Source organism: Cydia splendana, chromosome 7 (genome assembly GCF_910591565.1).
Source record: "Cydia splendana chromosome 7, ilCydSple1.2, whole genome shotgun sequence".
NCBI classification, from domain to species: domain Eukaryota; kingdom Metazoa; phylum Arthropoda; class Insecta; order Lepidoptera; family Tortricidae; genus Cydia; species Cydia splendana.
In genome coordinates this window covers 11,387,116-11,405,116 of record NC_085966.1, presented here as the reverse complement: position 1 = coordinate 11,405,116, position 18,001 = coordinate 11,387,116, and the positions used below count along the sequence as shown (strand labels likewise).

General features: G+C 35.4%; 1 protein-coding gene across 2 annotated transcripts in view; it reads left to right on the top strand.

The window, feature by feature from the left end:
• Positions 1–17,449, top strand: part of LOC134792172 (cytochrome b5-related protein-like) — a 526,347-nt gene extending 508,898 nt beyond the window's left edge. For both annotated transcript variants that reach the window (XM_063763409.1, XM_063763410.1), the window contains exons 3-7: positions 4,642–4,887; positions 6,780–7,189; positions 11,446–11,634; positions 14,535–14,759; positions 17,091–17,449. In XM_063763409.1, coding sequence (XP_063619479.1) covers positions 4,657–4,887; positions 6,780–7,189; positions 11,446–11,634; positions 14,535–14,759; positions 17,091–17,382 — 1,347 coding nt within the window. In that variant the 5' untranslated portion in view covers positions 4,642–4,656 and the 3' untranslated portion in view covers positions 17,383–17,449. The remainder of the gene's footprint in view (positions 1–4,641; positions 4,888–6,779; positions 7,190–11,445; positions 11,635–14,534; positions 14,760–17,090) is intronic.
• Positions 17,450–18,001: the final 552 nt, after the last annotated feature.

Below are 18,001 nucleotides of genomic sequence, written 5' to 3'. Positions count from 1 at the left end.
GATTCCTTTAACTCGACAACGCTGCCATGAAATTAAAACGTTGTTACCGATCACTAGTCATGAAATATTAGTGCGTGTAACTGTACTACAGGTAAATAATAGAGAGTAAAATATAGGTACAAAAGTCGAAAACGCCAATAAGTTGTGAATCATCATTTTATGGAAATCAGAAGACAAGAATTCCTTGCATTATGAGGCCAATTCCAACTTACCTTGTCACATCAAAATTATATCTAAATTATATCAGTCGCCCGTGCGTTTCGCTCGCGCCAATAATGTACGGATAAGTAGGTACCTACGAGCTAAATACGCTTGACTGACATTACTTAGATATCATTTTGATGTCATAATGTAAGCTTGAATTAGCCTTTCTATTTAGGTTCTTATCAACAATACGAGTAACTGTCGCCTTTCTATCTCACATACCTACCAATGAACCTTTATAATCATGGTATAATAATATACTCCGCCTGGTACTCTATTCCGAGATTCGCGTATGACCTAACTGACACGGGCCTACGTCATCATGCTGTTTACACTTTAAAATGTGGGAGAATTTTAACCAACGGTGAAAATTATGTTAACTGCATTAATTTTAAGTTATTCATGTAGAAACATAGTAAAATAAAACAAATCTAATGTATTAAATTAAACTTTATTTATCTATACAAGACAAACGTTTGAAAAACTAATTCACAGTTACACATTAATTACCAAGCTTACGGCGTGAAAAGTTTGGAAAACACTGCGACTGCTGACACTGAGCGAGAAGGAAATAACAATTAACACGCGTTCGACAAGGATGACGGTCATGGCATGAAGTTATCTAGATCCGAATTGTCAAATGTGACAGCGCTATCCTGTGTTGCCAGTAATGTAAACAGAATTACCCGAAAGTCTGAAATTTCTTTCGTGAATCGGAAGATATTGCTAACGAATAATTAAAAATGACGTGTTATTGTAAAATTTAAGATAAAATTGTGACGTCCCACGGTCAAAGGTACCTTATGGCGGGTATGGAGTTATGCATACCCCAGTAATCTACAATAAATAAGCTATCGATAACACAAAAGATCAACCTTCTAGGTTGCGTAGTTACAGAGATATGATTTTTTGAAAATAATGTTGTGAAATGAGCAACTTTACGATAGAGAAGTTTTAAGTTTAGCCGCCTAAAAAAATATGTTCCTGAAGTAAGTTACATAGTTGACTACAAATAATAATACCTTATATATCTGAGATTAAAAAAATATTGCGACTTGTTCTGTAATGCAAATAGAAACTTTTGATATCGACTGATTTATGTGTATACTAACCAATCTCTTGAAATTAAAGTTTTATTTAATTTTCACGATTGATTGCAATGAGCTCTCAAGATTTAAATTTTATCTATTAGAAAACGACACTGACAGACAGTTTAAGCAAAAAACAATACCGATTTAGAGGTGAAAATGTATTTTCTGACTTTTTCATATAAAATCACAAAATTGAATATTTTTACTTTTAATGTGACACACAATCAATTTTTCTAAGCACATATGAAAGAAATTATGTCATTCAAATGAAATAAATCCTAAAACCCCAACTAAATACTATATTTAAGCCCTTATGCCACTTTAAACTTACATAACAATAACAGTATTTGCTCCATACATTTACGAAAAGGTACCTTATGGAAATAAATCTAATAATACATCACTACAAAATATCAATCATATTACAGTTATCTTTTATGAATAGAAAATATTAATTTACATTAAACTGCCCCAAATTTAATTAGTTCTTCGTCATAATAATCTTAAAAAAGACCAATAATTTGTATGTAATGAAAAGGTACCTTGTGATTAAGTTACATGATGAGGCATGATGATGATGGAACAGTTAGGATAAACTAATAATATTTTGGGGTTCAGATGGTATAAATCGTCTATTTCTTATCAATAATATATTTCGGTTGCTATTGAAGATAAGCGGCATTGAGGTTCAATGACCTCAGATATTCCATAAGGTAATGCGTCGGGTATTGGCATTTTTCAGCACCAACCAATGGCTGATTTACTGCATGCGACCAAACCAAATGAAGATTATTCTAGTTAAGAAAGACTTGACGAGAGTAACTTTGGTATAATAGCAGGCTACCTGGATTTGTGATGTCGGTCGATGTACGGTTATAGTATTTGCGAGGCGCCCCAACCAGAACTGAAATTATCAAATTAGTTTTGCAGAATGCTAATACAGTTCTCTACCAAACTTCTTTTCCCGTATTGACTAGTTTTTTGGGAATTTTCAATCTTTTTTCCATAAGGTACCTTTTCTACTAAACTCTGAGACGACATTACTAGGCTTATAACTAACTTATAACAAAAATAAAAACAGGTAAACAAACGTTACGCATTAAGGTTTCAGATCACACAATAAAAAAAAATTGAGCATTTTTTCACCTCTTTACAAAACATTTCATATCTCCGAAACTAGAAACCCTCATAAGGTACCTTTTCCCGTGGAACGTCACAAATACATATAAATGAAAATTATAAAATTATAAAGAAATATTTTAACTTATTAACCATAGGTATAATGTACCCATGTAACATGTTATGTTGAAATAAAGTGTCACTCTGGGAATAGAAGACCATGTTTTATTAGACCATGTTTATAATGAACTGTTATCAATGTTGCCAACAGACTGATATCTAAAGTCATTCTTGAATGATAGTATGTAATTCGAACACCGTTATTTGATGACCGTACAATACTTCAATAATGATACCTTCACGATTAAGAAACATCACGCAATTTAAATGCGATTTCTAATTGCTTGTGACGTAAAGTTCCATTCAATTAATGCCCAATTCATCATGTATACGTATACGTACGTATAGGTAAAAAACATAGCTATTTAAAGCCTTAGAAAAACTCATCCTGTTGAATCTTTCTTAAACAATAGAAAGAGACCTGTAGTGTCAAATTGTATCTATACAATTTGACACTAAGGAAAAACGACGTGCGTCAACACAGATTGTTTTCCTGATTCTCCTGTCCACAGGAGTGACAACTTTTATTTCACAATCTATATATGATCCCTAAACGTTTGCTACGAACATTTTCTAACAACCACCCGAATTGCTGGTCAGTGAGCGATATCAGCGTGTTTTGCGTGACTGAATAATAAATATATAGGTACCTGTGTAAACATCAAAACATAAAAACTTTCGCGCTTTAGGTACATAACAAACGATCAGAACGTAAACAAGGGCCCCAAAAACATACTATGAACCTTTTTTTTTTTCAATCTTCTTTTTACACACATAACATACCTGAGTAATGTCATATTTGTCCCAGAGCAAAGGTTAATCAAACTGGTTTATATTATTCTGACTCGAACTTTTTCAAGACGCACCGTCCGGGGTATGCCCTTGGCTTGTCATGAAAAGGGCAATGATTGAAATATCTGACTGACCAAGTTACTCAGACAAAATAAAACCATAAAAATGGCTCGGTTTAGCGCGTAAACAACGCGTTGGTATAAAATGCAAGTCCATCACACTATGATATTGTAAAAAAATAGGATTTGGCTTTGACTTCGTAGTAAGTAAAGGTTTTTTTTACGATGATAAATATTCAGTAATATTTTGTAATAAAGTCTTGACCGTGTTTTAAATTAATTAACATGTTAATCCGTGACATCGGATAGGTATCATAGATATTCCACTGGACAGTAAATTTTGTAACTGTGTAACCTGTGTACATATTCCAAATATTATAAGCGTTAGATATTTTGGTGGTTTGCAAGGCGTGGCGGTTTGCCTATGTATTTAAACTCTAATTAAACTTACTAACTTAGTATCGGCATTTGCGGGATACCTACACCCAAATATATTATCTAAGACGAAGACACACTAAAATACCTACCTGTCTCGTCCTTACTTGCAGAGCGGTAAAATCATAACACATTCTAGTGCACTTTCTCATGAAAAATATTAGTGCGTGAAACTGTACTACAGTTCACTTGGTTCAGGCGTAATACGTAACTTGTGAAATAATTTTGGCTGAAAACGGTTAAAACTCACAGGTTACTGACCACCATTATTTTTTAATGACCAAGATTGACGCAAATGCAAATAAATTCTCCCGGAATGTAATGTACGATAACAAAGATTAGCTGGTCATATATTAAGAAAATACCAACTCATGATACACGAGTAAAGATTACAGACAACATGGCCACAGTGTAAAAAGTATTGTTTTATAGTCTGTGACATGGCTGTTTCACAGAACCTGCAATGTCAGGTGTTGTAAAAAACTAAATGTAGAATCCGCCGCGTTCCGGAAAACGTGGAATTCTACATTCTCAAGTCAAATATATGACGCAGACACAACAGTAACTATTGCATACGTTTGAAATTTTATTATTCTGTTAAATGAGTAAAACTAATGACCTACAATACCATCAGTGCTTCCAGCAAGTCCGGCTGTTGTGATATAAATAAAAGTTGTTATCAAATACGAAAATGGCTTGTCCTTATTGTCAGAAACAGACTTCCTAAGAGTGTTAGAAACCAGCAAAAAATTAGTGACAGTGTTGACCTAACTTATTTCGGAAAAAATAGGTTAATTTTGTTTTTTCTAATTATTTTTCAGATTCATTCCTAAGTCATGGCACCAAACCCTGAAAAACCGACAACGGACCGACGACAAGTCAGCTTTCCCCATTTACAATACCCGGTAACGCGCGAGGAGGAGCCCAAGACTCCTCAGCAGTGGCTGAAGGGAAAGCGGCTGCAAGACGGCGCACAGGATCTGTGGAGGATACATGACTCACTATACGACTTGACCAGTTTTGTGGACGTACATCCTGGAGGTACACAGTGGATCACAGTTACTAAGGTCTGTACAATATAACATAGTATAACCAATTGATTAAAGGGCATTTCTATTTAAAGTTGTACCAAAAATTTTTGCATTGGAATTGGGATTTTTTATATTATTTCTACTCAGAATCACGAGCTTCTTCCATTTTTACTGAAAAAAAACGTGTCCCCAAAATTTTTGGTGTGTTTGGTTACGGTTTTCAATAGCACCTTCTATGACCGTAACAAAACGGACAACAAAAATATGTATGAAATTTTTGGGACACTTTTTTTCTTGTATTAGGATCTTCCACTTGCTCGTGATTCTGAGTGGACATAATATAAAAATTCCAAAATCTAAAATGCAATACAACTGTAAATAGAAATGCCCTAAAAGCACTTTCCACACACAGCACATGATAATGCTATCTCGCCGCCAGACAACTAATTAGTTCTTAAAATTATCTACGTCATTTGTTTGTCCCATAATCAAAAGTCATTATCACTGAACAATTGCTAACGAGAAAACTATCAGCCGAGTCATTGCAATTAAAACGGCATCAATCCTTGACATTGAGCATTCTTATCTTTCTGCTGTCTCGGCTTTTTCCATGATTCGCTGTAACTAGAAGTCAGTCAGTCCACTCTGCAGCCTAATTCCAAAAATATAAAAGATTCTCAAGTTAAAAAGCCTACAGGATTAACTAATGCTTTCTTAGGATTCGTCAGATTTCCTTGTCATGTCATGATTTCCTTTACGCATCTAGGTATGTAGACCTACACCGTCAAGTTTATCATGAATGATATAGTTACGAATGAACGATGTTTTTACCTGTTATGTTTAAACAATATATGCCAAACGATTATACTAATACCGGTGTTACAACGCATAAAATTTGAATACCAAGCTTGCTTCGTCAAACTAGTCATTTAAACTAATACTTACAAGTTATCTATGTCACGCGATAGTAATAAAGACGTCAACTAGGGTTGCATTCAAATTGCTACAGCATTGCAGCGCAGTGTTGCTGCAGACTGCATTGCAGAAAGAAATGTCAGAAATTGTCCAGGACATCGACATTGAAATTTACATTTCCTTTAGCAAAGAAATGAACAACATTGCAACGCTGTGGGCCGCATTGCTGAAAATGGGTGACTTTCGTAGATATAAGGTAAACGTACTAGTGCTCGACATGCTAATGCCCAATAGATGACACCTTGCTTGTCACCTCTATTGACAATGACTTAAGTTTCAAGATGACATGTACTGGGACCGCATCGAGCACCAGTACGTTTACCTTATTACAGCCTTGATTAGAACGTTCAATTCGTCACTCATTTTATCAAGGAAGGCAAAACCGTAATGCCGCTATAGTAGCTGCAGTTGCCATCCGCACATTACCTTTAATCACTACATATCGTGTGGCTTGCTAGACTTGCTAAACAAGAGAAACTGCGTGATTTGGGAACTCGAACGTTTAAAAAAGAACTTTGTTCTAACCTAAATTAACCAGTTTGTATATATAATTTGAAGAGCAAAGCAGGGAAGCGAACGGCGGGCGGATATGTAAATTTATAAGAATTGTGTAGCGTCTCCCGTGTGACGTAAATGATTTATAGAGTTAGACCAAGAAAAGTCCGCAACAAATTTGATAGCACACGCAGTGTGCAAGTATTATTTATACTTACGTCATAATTTCATAGAAGTTTGACGTTTAAAATAACACTTGCACTGCGTGTGCTATCAAAATCGTTCCAGACTTGTCTTGGTCTGACTCTAACGATATTTCTAAACCGGTTAATCCGAAAAAACCTGCACGAACAAATCTCCTAAACCTCACCTCTAAAAAGTAACAAAACCGGAATAAAATCATTCACCTCATATTCATACTTATTAGCCTTGTTTAAAACTAGATTTTTTTTATCCAGGGGACTGATATAACAGAAGCCTTCGAAACACATCACCTTAAAGGCATTGCTGAAGAGCACCTACCCAAATACTTCGTCAGAAAAACTGACGCACCAAGAAACTACCCGTTTACGTTCATCGAAGACGGTTTCTACAAGACTCTCAAGCTAAAAGTGGCTGAAAAGATAAAAGAAATCCCTAAGAACGTCAGAAAGCGTAGTGACTTTGTCACCGACAACTTATTGGCTGCTTTCGTGGCTGTCAGTTCGTTGTCATGTTGGATGATGAGCAGAAATATTTGGGTTGGACTAGCTTTGATCCCCGCTAGCGGTTATCTTCTGTCAAGTCTCGTGACCTGTTCTCATAATTACTTCCACAGACGGGATAACTGGAGAATGTACATATTCAACCTTATAGGATCGTCCTATTCGTAAGTATAATCTATAGGTATATTTAAAATAACTTAACGGCTTCCTAGCCTAGTCGGTAGTGACCCTGCTTACGAAGGAGGAGGTCGCCGACTTTTTTATTCTGTACCTAAAAAGGTACATTATTCAAATTTACTTACATAAATCCAAACCAAATTAAATTTGTATATATATTGTATATTATTGTGATTATGAGTCCTCGTTACTCGAAATAAATGAATTTTAATTTAATTAATTAAATTAATATAAACATTGCATCAATGTATCAAGCATACATACATATCGCTTATGGTTAGCACGTCCTCCCCCCCTCCCTCCTCGATGATATGAGCGTCAGGAAAAATATTCGCTAATCAGGAATTTTGTCAGGAAATCCCGAATTTGTATCTGGTAACCCTACCCAGGTTTGAATCCCGGTATGTATTTGTGTTCATCACAAATATTGATGATGATGTTGTCTATGTATGTAATTAATAATTATCTATATAAGTATGTATAATCGTCGTATGTATGTATACCCATAGTACAAACTTTGCATAGTTTGAGGCTAGGCCGATCTGTGTAAGATCGTCCCCAAAATATTTATTTATTTTCTTTAGTTTGACACAAAAAATCTTAAGGAAAACAAGTTTGGCCAGACATTTAGTTAGAATAGATGGTCAAAGTTGAAAATATATTGTATTTATGTACCCACATCATATATACATTTTTTTACCGCGGGGCCAATGTCATGTCACTTTACTCGTGCAGCCTTATACACGTGCAGGTAATACAGTAATCATGAAAGCATAACCATCAATTTGGCTGTAATTAATGCTGGTAATTATCATACAACTTTGATGTTATTCCTAATTAGTCACTGCACATTGTTGCAAATTGTACTACAAACTTCCGGTGAGTAACCACGCTCTCACGCGCAAGTACGGGAAATCATATAAGTACCTATGTATTAGGATCCAATAAACGGCCCTATTCAAACAATGCTTATCAGATGTCACAGCGATACGATACTAATCAACCAAAAACGTCACTTTTGACACTGACAGATCAGTAATCGTATCGCTGCGACATCACAGTGTGACATCTTATAAACATTACATTATTCGAACCGGTCCGATAGAACATATTATCGGTTTGTGCGCAAACGCTTTCGCTTGGATCTGTATGCGGGCGCATAGCGCACTGAAATCGGGTGCGTCCCACGAGATATAACTACATAATATATAATTTCATATTAATAACGTTCACAAGATATAATGAACGTTTGGTATAACATTAAAATCAATATTTTTATTAGGAATAACGGTCATTTAACATAATACTCATTTTGTATAATGATTTTTTATATAACACTCAAATACTATAAATTCAGTTTATATAACATACATAACGTATATCGATCATAGTATATACTATCTTTTAGTATAATGATTATAAAATATAATAGCGTATGATATACTAAATAGGTTATAACTGCTACCCCTATACAAAACAAGCTGTTGCCAGAAAAGTAGGTTAGGTTAGGTTAGAACTGCGACCCCTACAGAAAACTAACTGCTGCCAGAAAAGTAGGTTAGGTTAGGTTAGAACTGCGACCCCTACAGAAAATAAAGTGCTGCTAGAAAAGTAGGTTAAATTAGAACTGCGACCCCTACAGAAAACGAACTGCTGCCAGAAAAGTAGTTTAGGTTAGGTTAGAACTGCGACCCCTACAGAAAACAAACTGCTGCCAGAAAAGTAGGTTAGGTTAGGTTAGAACTGCGACCCCTACAGAAAACAAATTGCTGCTAGAAAAGTAGGTTAGGTTAGAACTGCGACTCCTACAGAAAACAAACTGCTGCCAGAAAAGTAGTTTAGGTTAGGTTATAACTGCTACCCCTATACAAAACAAGCTGTTGCCAGAAAAGTAGGTTAGGTTAGGTTAGAACTGCGACCCCTACAAAAAACAAACTGTTGCCAGAAAAGTAGGTTAGGTTAGGTTAGAACTGCGACCCCTACAGAAAACAAACAGCTGCCGGAAAAGTAGGTTAGGTTAGAACTGCGACCCCTACAAAAAACAAACTGTTGCCAGAAAAGTAGGTTAGGTTAGGTTAGAACTGCGACCCCTACAGAAAACAAACTTCTGCCAGAAAAGTAGGTTAGGTTAGGTTAGAACTGCGACCCCTACAAAAAACAAACTGCTGCCAGAAAAGTAGGTTAGGTTAGAACTGCGATCCCTACAGAAAACAAACTGCTGCCAGAAAAGTAGGCTAGGATAGGTTAGAACTGCGACCCCTACAGAAAACAAACTGCTGCCAGAAAAGTAGGTTAGGTTAGGTTAGAACTGCGACCCCTACAGAAAACAAACTGCTGCCAGAAAAGTAGGTTAGGTTATTCTATACGAGCATTATGCATTTTGGTGTTAGATGTATTGAGTAATATACATTATAAATCTGAGATATTATGAACGTTATACATAATGATCGTTATATACAATGATATTATACTTAAATAACGTTATACTTAACAAAAATAGATATTTTGATGTTATATCTAACGTTCGTTATACACCTTGAACGGTATACAAAACAAACGTATACAATATGAGCGTATACAGGGTGGAAAGGCACGACGATCCTTTCCGGAAATGGGAGATAGTTTAGCCTAAGCTCTATATTTTCTCCATAGAAACTATGTTAATATGGGCAACCGTTTCTAAATTATGACCTTTTAAACATCCACGCAAAAAACTACTTTGTTCTAACCCTAACAGGTGACAGGGTCAATGAACTTACTTGTAAACAATCAGTATTCGACAGGAAATTATGCTAATTTGTTGCCATCTAACCATTTTTAGGTCTGCTTACAGCACGGTAAGAATCATTGCAGGATTTTCGCTTTCTTAGTGGTTCCACTTGTTCAATACTTGAATGAAATAGTTATGTTATTCATTAATATTAATAATACTAACCACAACATTGTTTACAACGACAGTTCAAATGGTGACATTGACAACCACTCAAAAGTACGCAATCGTCTTATAAATATCTCTGGTTTCCTTGACTGATAAAAAGGTTTTAGTTTCTTAACACGTTTCACAAAATTATTTTAGAATAATTGGAAACTATTTAAAATAATAAAAAATTACATGTAGGTTGTGTTAGTTGCACCAAATGAACTTGCAAAAATGAAATACTAAGAATAAATCAAGAATAAATACTTCTTCAATACCAAACTAACAAACCTTCTTGCGTGGTAGGAAATAGACAAGACGTCTGATGTTTGAAATTAAATTTTCATTGAACTATACTTATTGAATGTCATATTCTTCAAATAAAAATGTTAGATGCTCGTGGCTATTTAAATTTGTGGGGCTGTGTAAAAGATATGGTGTACCAAACCAAACGGAATGTGAAACTGCGGACGAAATGAGACAAAGGCTAATTGGTGCTTTCTGCGGAGGATAAATGACGAAGAGCATACACTATATCGCATGTGCATCGACATACTCGGGTACGGGCTGCGGCGGCGTTGTAATACTCGGAGGTACATTTGAACACCGTATGTGAAAAGAAGATAGTATTAAATATTGGAAAAAAGTAATTATCTAAGAAAGTAATAAAATTGTTTGTAATATTTTTGCATGCATTTGATTTATTTGACATTTATGCGTCATTCATACATCATTGCGATACGATCGGAAAAAAGTGTAAAGTCCCGAGCTTTCCCGACGGAGATCCTTAATCTAGCCGTCATGTGCACATGCTATAGGGTTATCACCACAGTTAAAAAGTAGTATTTTTGCAATTTTTATTTTTTACTCAATTAACGATTCTTACCATTACCAATAGTCTCTGTATCACTTAAACGACCTAATACTTCCGGGAAGGATCGTCGTGCCTTTCCACCCTGTATAATATGAATATTATAGTATAAGTTCTTATGTCTTATATTACTTACCCCACTGAAATCAGATTGCATTCATTGTACTTATCGAAATAAATTACCTTCTTAACAGATCTTAGTTACCGCGTAATAAATACCAAAGACATAATTTTTTTTTGTAACTTGTCACGAATGCTGATAGTTTTTAACTGACTTCCAAATTTCAAAACGAGGAGGTTATCAATTCGGTTGTATGTTTTTTTTTTTAATGTTTGTTACTCCATATCTCCGTCATGACTGGACCGATTTTGAAAATTCTTTTTTGATTGTTTGTATAAGTATGCATACAGATTGGTCCAGTTTTTCTTAATAAAGATTTTTGTGTCTGTTTTAGAGACTGGCGCATATCACATGCAATGTCGCATCACATGCATACGAATACCGCTCAAGACATTGAGCTGAGTGCGCTAGAGCCTTTTATGCTGTTCTTGCCGTACAGAACCAAGTCGTTAATCGAGCAACTGGCTGCCCTGTATTGGCCTGTAGTCTACTCGGTCGCGTTGGTGGTGCAATTGGTGAAGGAGTAAGTTTTTTCTGAAATCTACTTTCTATGAATTTATTTACTATCGTAACAATTGACTGATACCCTTTAAGTTATCTAAAAGACATTGAAATGAATAAATGAATTTAAATCTTTATTATTCAGGCAACTATAGATATGCCCATAGATAAATACCTTAACCCCACAATGCACGACTTTTTTGTTTTGAGAAATAAAATTATATGTGATAAAAAATATATGTGTTTACTCTTAGGGAAAAATAATAAAAAATATATACAACGCATATTTTGGAAAATAAAAGGTTTTTATCTGTGTTCCATATGTGGAAGTTCATGCGTTAAGGTATAGAGTATATACATACAGAAATATATGTCATATTTTTGTTTTTATATGTTCCGTTTCTTTTTGTAATGCTATCGACAGTTTTAATGGTTGTGGATTGCTTTTAAGTGACTTTTATGGATTTAGCGACCTTGCATGATGTTTTTGATGACATTTTTGTATTTTTACTTAGTCCTGATGAGGCCAGCTTGGAGCTCTAGTGGTGATGCATTACCAGCATCAGCATTACCAGAAATTCCAATGAATATGCAAAACTTATGGTGTTTTAGGTGGATTATACAGAATTAGAGTGTAGGACGTCTGTAAAAAAAGGTTAACGACTTTGAGCCTTATGCCTTTGGCAGAAGTTCTCAAATGTGTACATATTTTAACGCGAGTGTACCTTAAAACCATAAATAACCGTGCCTACAGATTACGCCAAATTAAAACTTATGCCAACGTCATAAAGACTCTGACAAGTGCAAGCGTTTCTCACTTGTTTTGTATACGCAATATGAACCTCAATGCATGGTGTACCATATCGGGACGTTTGAAAAATATTGCTCGACGTAATCTAACCATTGCAAAATTATAAAATTAAACTTACCATTGAATAATATACAGTTTAACAGTCACAATAGATATTTTTTCTTGTTGTTTAACTTTTAAAATGACTTTTTTGTCGCACTTCGAAACTTGTGAAAACTGATTTTTGCACCAACTCCCGAAATTTGATCGATCTCACGACACCTTGGATATTTACTGCTACCTAGCGGCAACACGCCGAACGATTGTAGTAGCCTTGAATGTAAAGTAACCTTCAAAGTAGGGTAGAGCGGGGACAATAGAAACACGTCATGATTGAAACAAGTCAAATTTCTCCGAAAACTATAATATCTACGCGTCTGACGCAACACTCGGTATACGCGGACGGCCATGTTTCAATCCTTGGCCAGTAGGGCTCTAGCGACGGTGCGAGACGGGAGTGTCCACGAGCCAAAACAGTTTTTCGCGGTAAAAAGTAAGCACTTGCGCTCTCGTATGTTTTCTTATAACTTCGTTTACTCTTGTATTTTGACTAATCAAATTATTTTGGTGTTCGAGTTAGGAATAAACGAATGTTTTTAATGGCCGTTGATCAGCGTTCGAGTCTTTTTTATATATAATATTTGACCTTGAAGTGAAAAACGGGCTATGGGGACGATAGAAACAACTTGCTTGTGGACGATTGCAACGTTTCAATCGCCCTCATGTTTTAATCGTCCCCAAAGGTAGCCGACTTCAAAATATAAGGAGGTTCTGTATTCGATGCACGTGTTTGTTCTATTAATGTTCACTATTATTTATGTAGTTTTTGACCCAGTTGATAAATTATGGATCTACGAAGTTTTTTTTAGAAACCTGCAGTTTTTTCCACACGGCTGGCTAGGGGCACGTCCCGGCATTTCGATGTTTTTAAGCTGAACTATGAGAGGATAGTTTGATACGCAATAACTTAAGTAAATTTGTTCTAATTTAAATGAAATTGGGTGAATGTATTCAACTATACATTATATAGAGAGCTAGAAGAGCTTAAAATGCTAAAAAGCTATTTGTCATGTTTTTGTTTAATAACACAATTTAAACTAATTATTTTATTGCGTCTATTATTTCATTTTACATCCCGACGTTTGCAACACTCGTTGTCACAGGGTACACGGAATGGTTGTGATTGAAACATTGTTATAGTTGAAACAAGCACTTTTGTATGAAACATGATTATGCTTGTTTTCTGCGATTCTATATCGTTATATTTTATAATTGCATTTAAACTACTTTGCTTAAGATACATGTATAAGGTAGCAGCAACAAAGAAAACTAAAAGTCGTATACTCTTGTTTTTTTCCCGCGTGTTTATATCGAAATGTTCAGATGCTTATAAATTGAGAAATATTTATTTTATGCTTGCGAACTTTTGATGAGCTCATTGTATGCAGAGGTAGTGATGAAAAAGATTAAAACAGACATAAGTACTTTCATTGTGCCGAAGATATTCGAGTGTTTCAATTGACCTTACATAGTGTTTCAATTGACAGTCATGTGAGGTCAATTGAACCATGCTGCCCCAATAAAGAGAACTTTATTAAGTTATTGTCAAAAAACTATGGATTATAGACCATCCAAATACATTTCATTTAGGAACCAAATAACTAACCTTGAAATATTTTGGGCGTACATCTTTCTACACATAAAAATATAACGGTTACAGGCGGTTAAAGGAAAATTGTTTCTATTGTCCCCGGTCTCCCTATAACAGATGTCGCTGCCTACCTGATTCTTGACCCAATTCGCACATATTTCGTTTGTGCCATATATGGAACTGTATGCATTGTAGGGTTAAAACTAGCATATATGTAATATGAAGTGAAATTTTTGCTTAGTTTAAGAAGTAGTCAAGTGCCAACTTTTTCAATTTAAGTACTTACTCCAATATCCTTTTGATTTCGGAATTTACATAATATTAAATTTAAAACTTATTTATGATTGTCCTAATTGATCCTACCTAAACTACAGAAACTACCTATTGTAATTACTTACCTTGACTTTTTTTAATCTTTCAGAGTCATATGCTGCGCCGTAAAACTCGAAGGCAAGCAGTTAACGTTAGCCAATGCTATTCCCTTCCTCGTGCCCACTTGGATGTGGTACTTTGGAGGTCTCCCCTTGCACTGGACGCTGGCAGTCTGGGTTACCACGCTGCTATTCGCCAGCTTCTTTTTTGTAATGTTCGGACTAACTGCAGGTCATCATGCTCATGAGAACTTTTTCGAAGGTGACAAACCGAGGTAAGAGCATTGTACCATTTAGTCTCATTTGCTTAAAAAAATAAATTATTTATTGCTCGAATACAGCTACCTAAACTACCTAATCCCAGCGCACTAAGTAAGTAGAAACCTTCCGCTAAATGCCTTGTTTTCTCACTCTATAAGAAATCAAGAATAACTTTTAATATCTGATCGTTTCACTGGAAAATTACGGAGAAGACGAAAATTCACCAAATTTTACATACCGGTAATTATGTATAGTTATTGTTTTACAAGGGGGCAAAGTTGTTGTTTATCTCATCGTGTTAATATTGATACCCCAGCAAGCGACAGATTCCAAAAGTGCAATCTTGGGTGTTGCGAGGGTTTCTAAATGCACTAAGAGTTAAACAAATTTTGCTACCAAGTCAAACGCAAAAATTTTTACCGCACCAACGCGACGAAAACACTAACTGTAAAACATTTTATGGTTAATAAAATCTAAGTGAACGCTATTAAATATTTATCATTCAAAATCGTCACTTAATAGTCAATTCCACGAAGCAACACAGGAAACAACTCAGCTCTTATGGATATAAAACAATAGAAATCAGTCAGGTTTCGAAGAATAAAGAAAGCCTTTTATGAGCTGGTGTGGTGAAAAATAATATTTTGCTATTGATTCCTTATTGTTACCAAGTGCTCAGTTCGTTTCTTCGTAAGAAGCATTAAGTGATTATACTTGCAAATAGCGAAAGGTCAAGACAAAGGGCAGAACTGATTGCTGCCGCTGCCTGTTTACGCGCGCAAAGTAACAAGGAAAAATAACATTTGGCATTGATCTTGCATTAACTTATTCTGTATCGACGTGATATCGACCGTAAATTATAATTGTCACTTGATTGATATAAAATTACTATTTTGGATTATACAGGGTGTCCCATAAGTGACACGTCACAGTGAAACTGGAGGTAAACCAAGCTAAGAGGACCCAAACCAACTTAACATGACCCCAGTAAAAGTGGCACGGTTTTCGAGTTATTGCCAAATTCAGGTTTTTCATGAATTTTGACCGATTTTAACATTTTTAGTGCCAGTGTGCACTCGGAAAGGTCTTGAAGTTAGTTTTTTTATGTGTGCGGCATCATGAATAGTTAATTAAGATAACAGAATAGGTATTTTATAGATAAAGTTTACTCCGTGCCAATAAGATCCCAAGAGGAACTACGGCGGCGCATGTTTGAGGCAGCACGAAACATATCCGAAATTAATTTAAGAAAATTAACTTGAAGTTTTACAAGACGGTGCCAAGCGTGAATACGAGCCTGGGAAAAACAATTCGAGCACCTTTTCTAAAATAAAATTACTTTAAAAAATTGATTAAACTTCAACCTGCAGTATTTTATTTTCTTTGAACCTTTATCAACTCAATGATATCCTTAAAAAGGGACATAACCATTTTCCATCTCTTTCTTTTAAGCATTCGGCAAATACTGAATAGGCGTTTTTTTTTTTAATTTCTGAATCCAGAATTAGATATCTCAACATAAATCATTCTTTTTACTAAAAGTAGCAACGGATTGCAGAGTTCCTAGTTTTCACTTATTTTTTATGAGGCTTTCGAAAGATGATAATAATTCCTATTTTATTGCAGGAAGGTACAAGTGTTATACCATTTTTGAATCTGCATAACATGCTCAATATTTTGACGTTGTTTGCTCATTACTTTTCTAGTAATTTTTTTTCACGACAGGTGGTCAAAGTCGAAGTTAATGTTTCGCTGTGAATTTAATTCAAGATTAAACCAGTACTTTTTTTCATTTTACATTGTTGATCGATAAAATACCTATTCTGTTATCTTAATTAACTATTCATGATGCCGTACACATAAAAAAAAACTAACTTCGAGACCTTTTCGAGTGCACACTGGCACTAACAATGTTAAAAACGGTCAAAATTCATGAAAAACCTTAATTTGGCAAACCGTGCCACTTTTACTGGGGTCATGTTAAGTTGGTTTGGTTCCTCTTGCCCTGGTCTACCTCCAGTGTCACTGTGACGTGTCACTTATGGGACACCCTGTATAGGTCCATGTTTAACTAGGAAGACTAGGTACATGTTAGTAGTTAAGATTCAGGCCTTGCATTATGCATATTTAGTTGTTGCAAATCTAAGCCAATGTGTTTATTTAATAATTTAGATAAGTAGGTAACCGTTTAATAACCTCCCTAATCCGAATTTGGCGAATACGTTACGTACGTTATAGTAGTAGGGTACTCTCTTGTTCTATAAGAGGAAGATTGTGCCCACCACTGGGATGGTATGGTATGATTTATCAATAAGTACCTACTAACAAAAAAAAACATGTTCCAGGGCTGAGTACGTAGACTGGGGACTTCACCAGCTCGACACGGTGGTGGAGAGGATCGACTACGCCGGCAACCACTTCAAGTCTCTCACGCGGTTCGGCGACCACTACCTCCACCACCTGTTCCCAACCTTGGACCACGCCGAGCTCAAATACCTCTACCCCGTACTTTACGAGCATTGCGGCAAGTATGAGGAACAACTGCGGACCACGACGTTCTACAAAGCTTTGATAAGTCACTGTAAGCAGTTAATTAGAACAACGCCACATGATTTCACGGTAAAAAATAGGAAGTGAATTGTATAGTTGTTAAGTATGAATCTTACATAAGTATCTATGGAGAAACTGAGCCGTCCGTCAAGGTGTGTGGAGCAAATGTATAATTATGATACATTGCAGGACTTAGATATAGATAGTTTAAAGATAGATAGGATACAAGATATAGATACGAGGATCGATGACTGGTCAATTTATCCAAAAAATGCCTACGATTATTGTTAAAATACTTACCTACAAAGTAAAAACTTATAAAAGCCTGTCTTGCCTGTAGTTATGTATAGTTTACAAAAATATATTAAATAAAATTAGCCCAGTCGTTATTTAAGATGTTCGTATTACAAACTTTTTAATTAACTCTTTTCAAGACCAATTTATAAAATCGTAAGTCATATAAAAGAGCCAAGTCCGAATTGAACACGCGTTAAGGGTTCCGTGCCATCACACAATGTATTTTTTTTTCCTTGAGACCGGCTCACGTTTGACCGTTTGTATTATTTGTTTTAATCAAATCAAGTAGTCACAATCAAAATCGGGCAAGTGCGAGTCGGACTCGCGCACGAAGGGTTCCGTACCATATAAAAAAAAAAACAAAAAAAAAGCAAAAAAAAACGGTCACCCATCCAAGTACTGACCACTC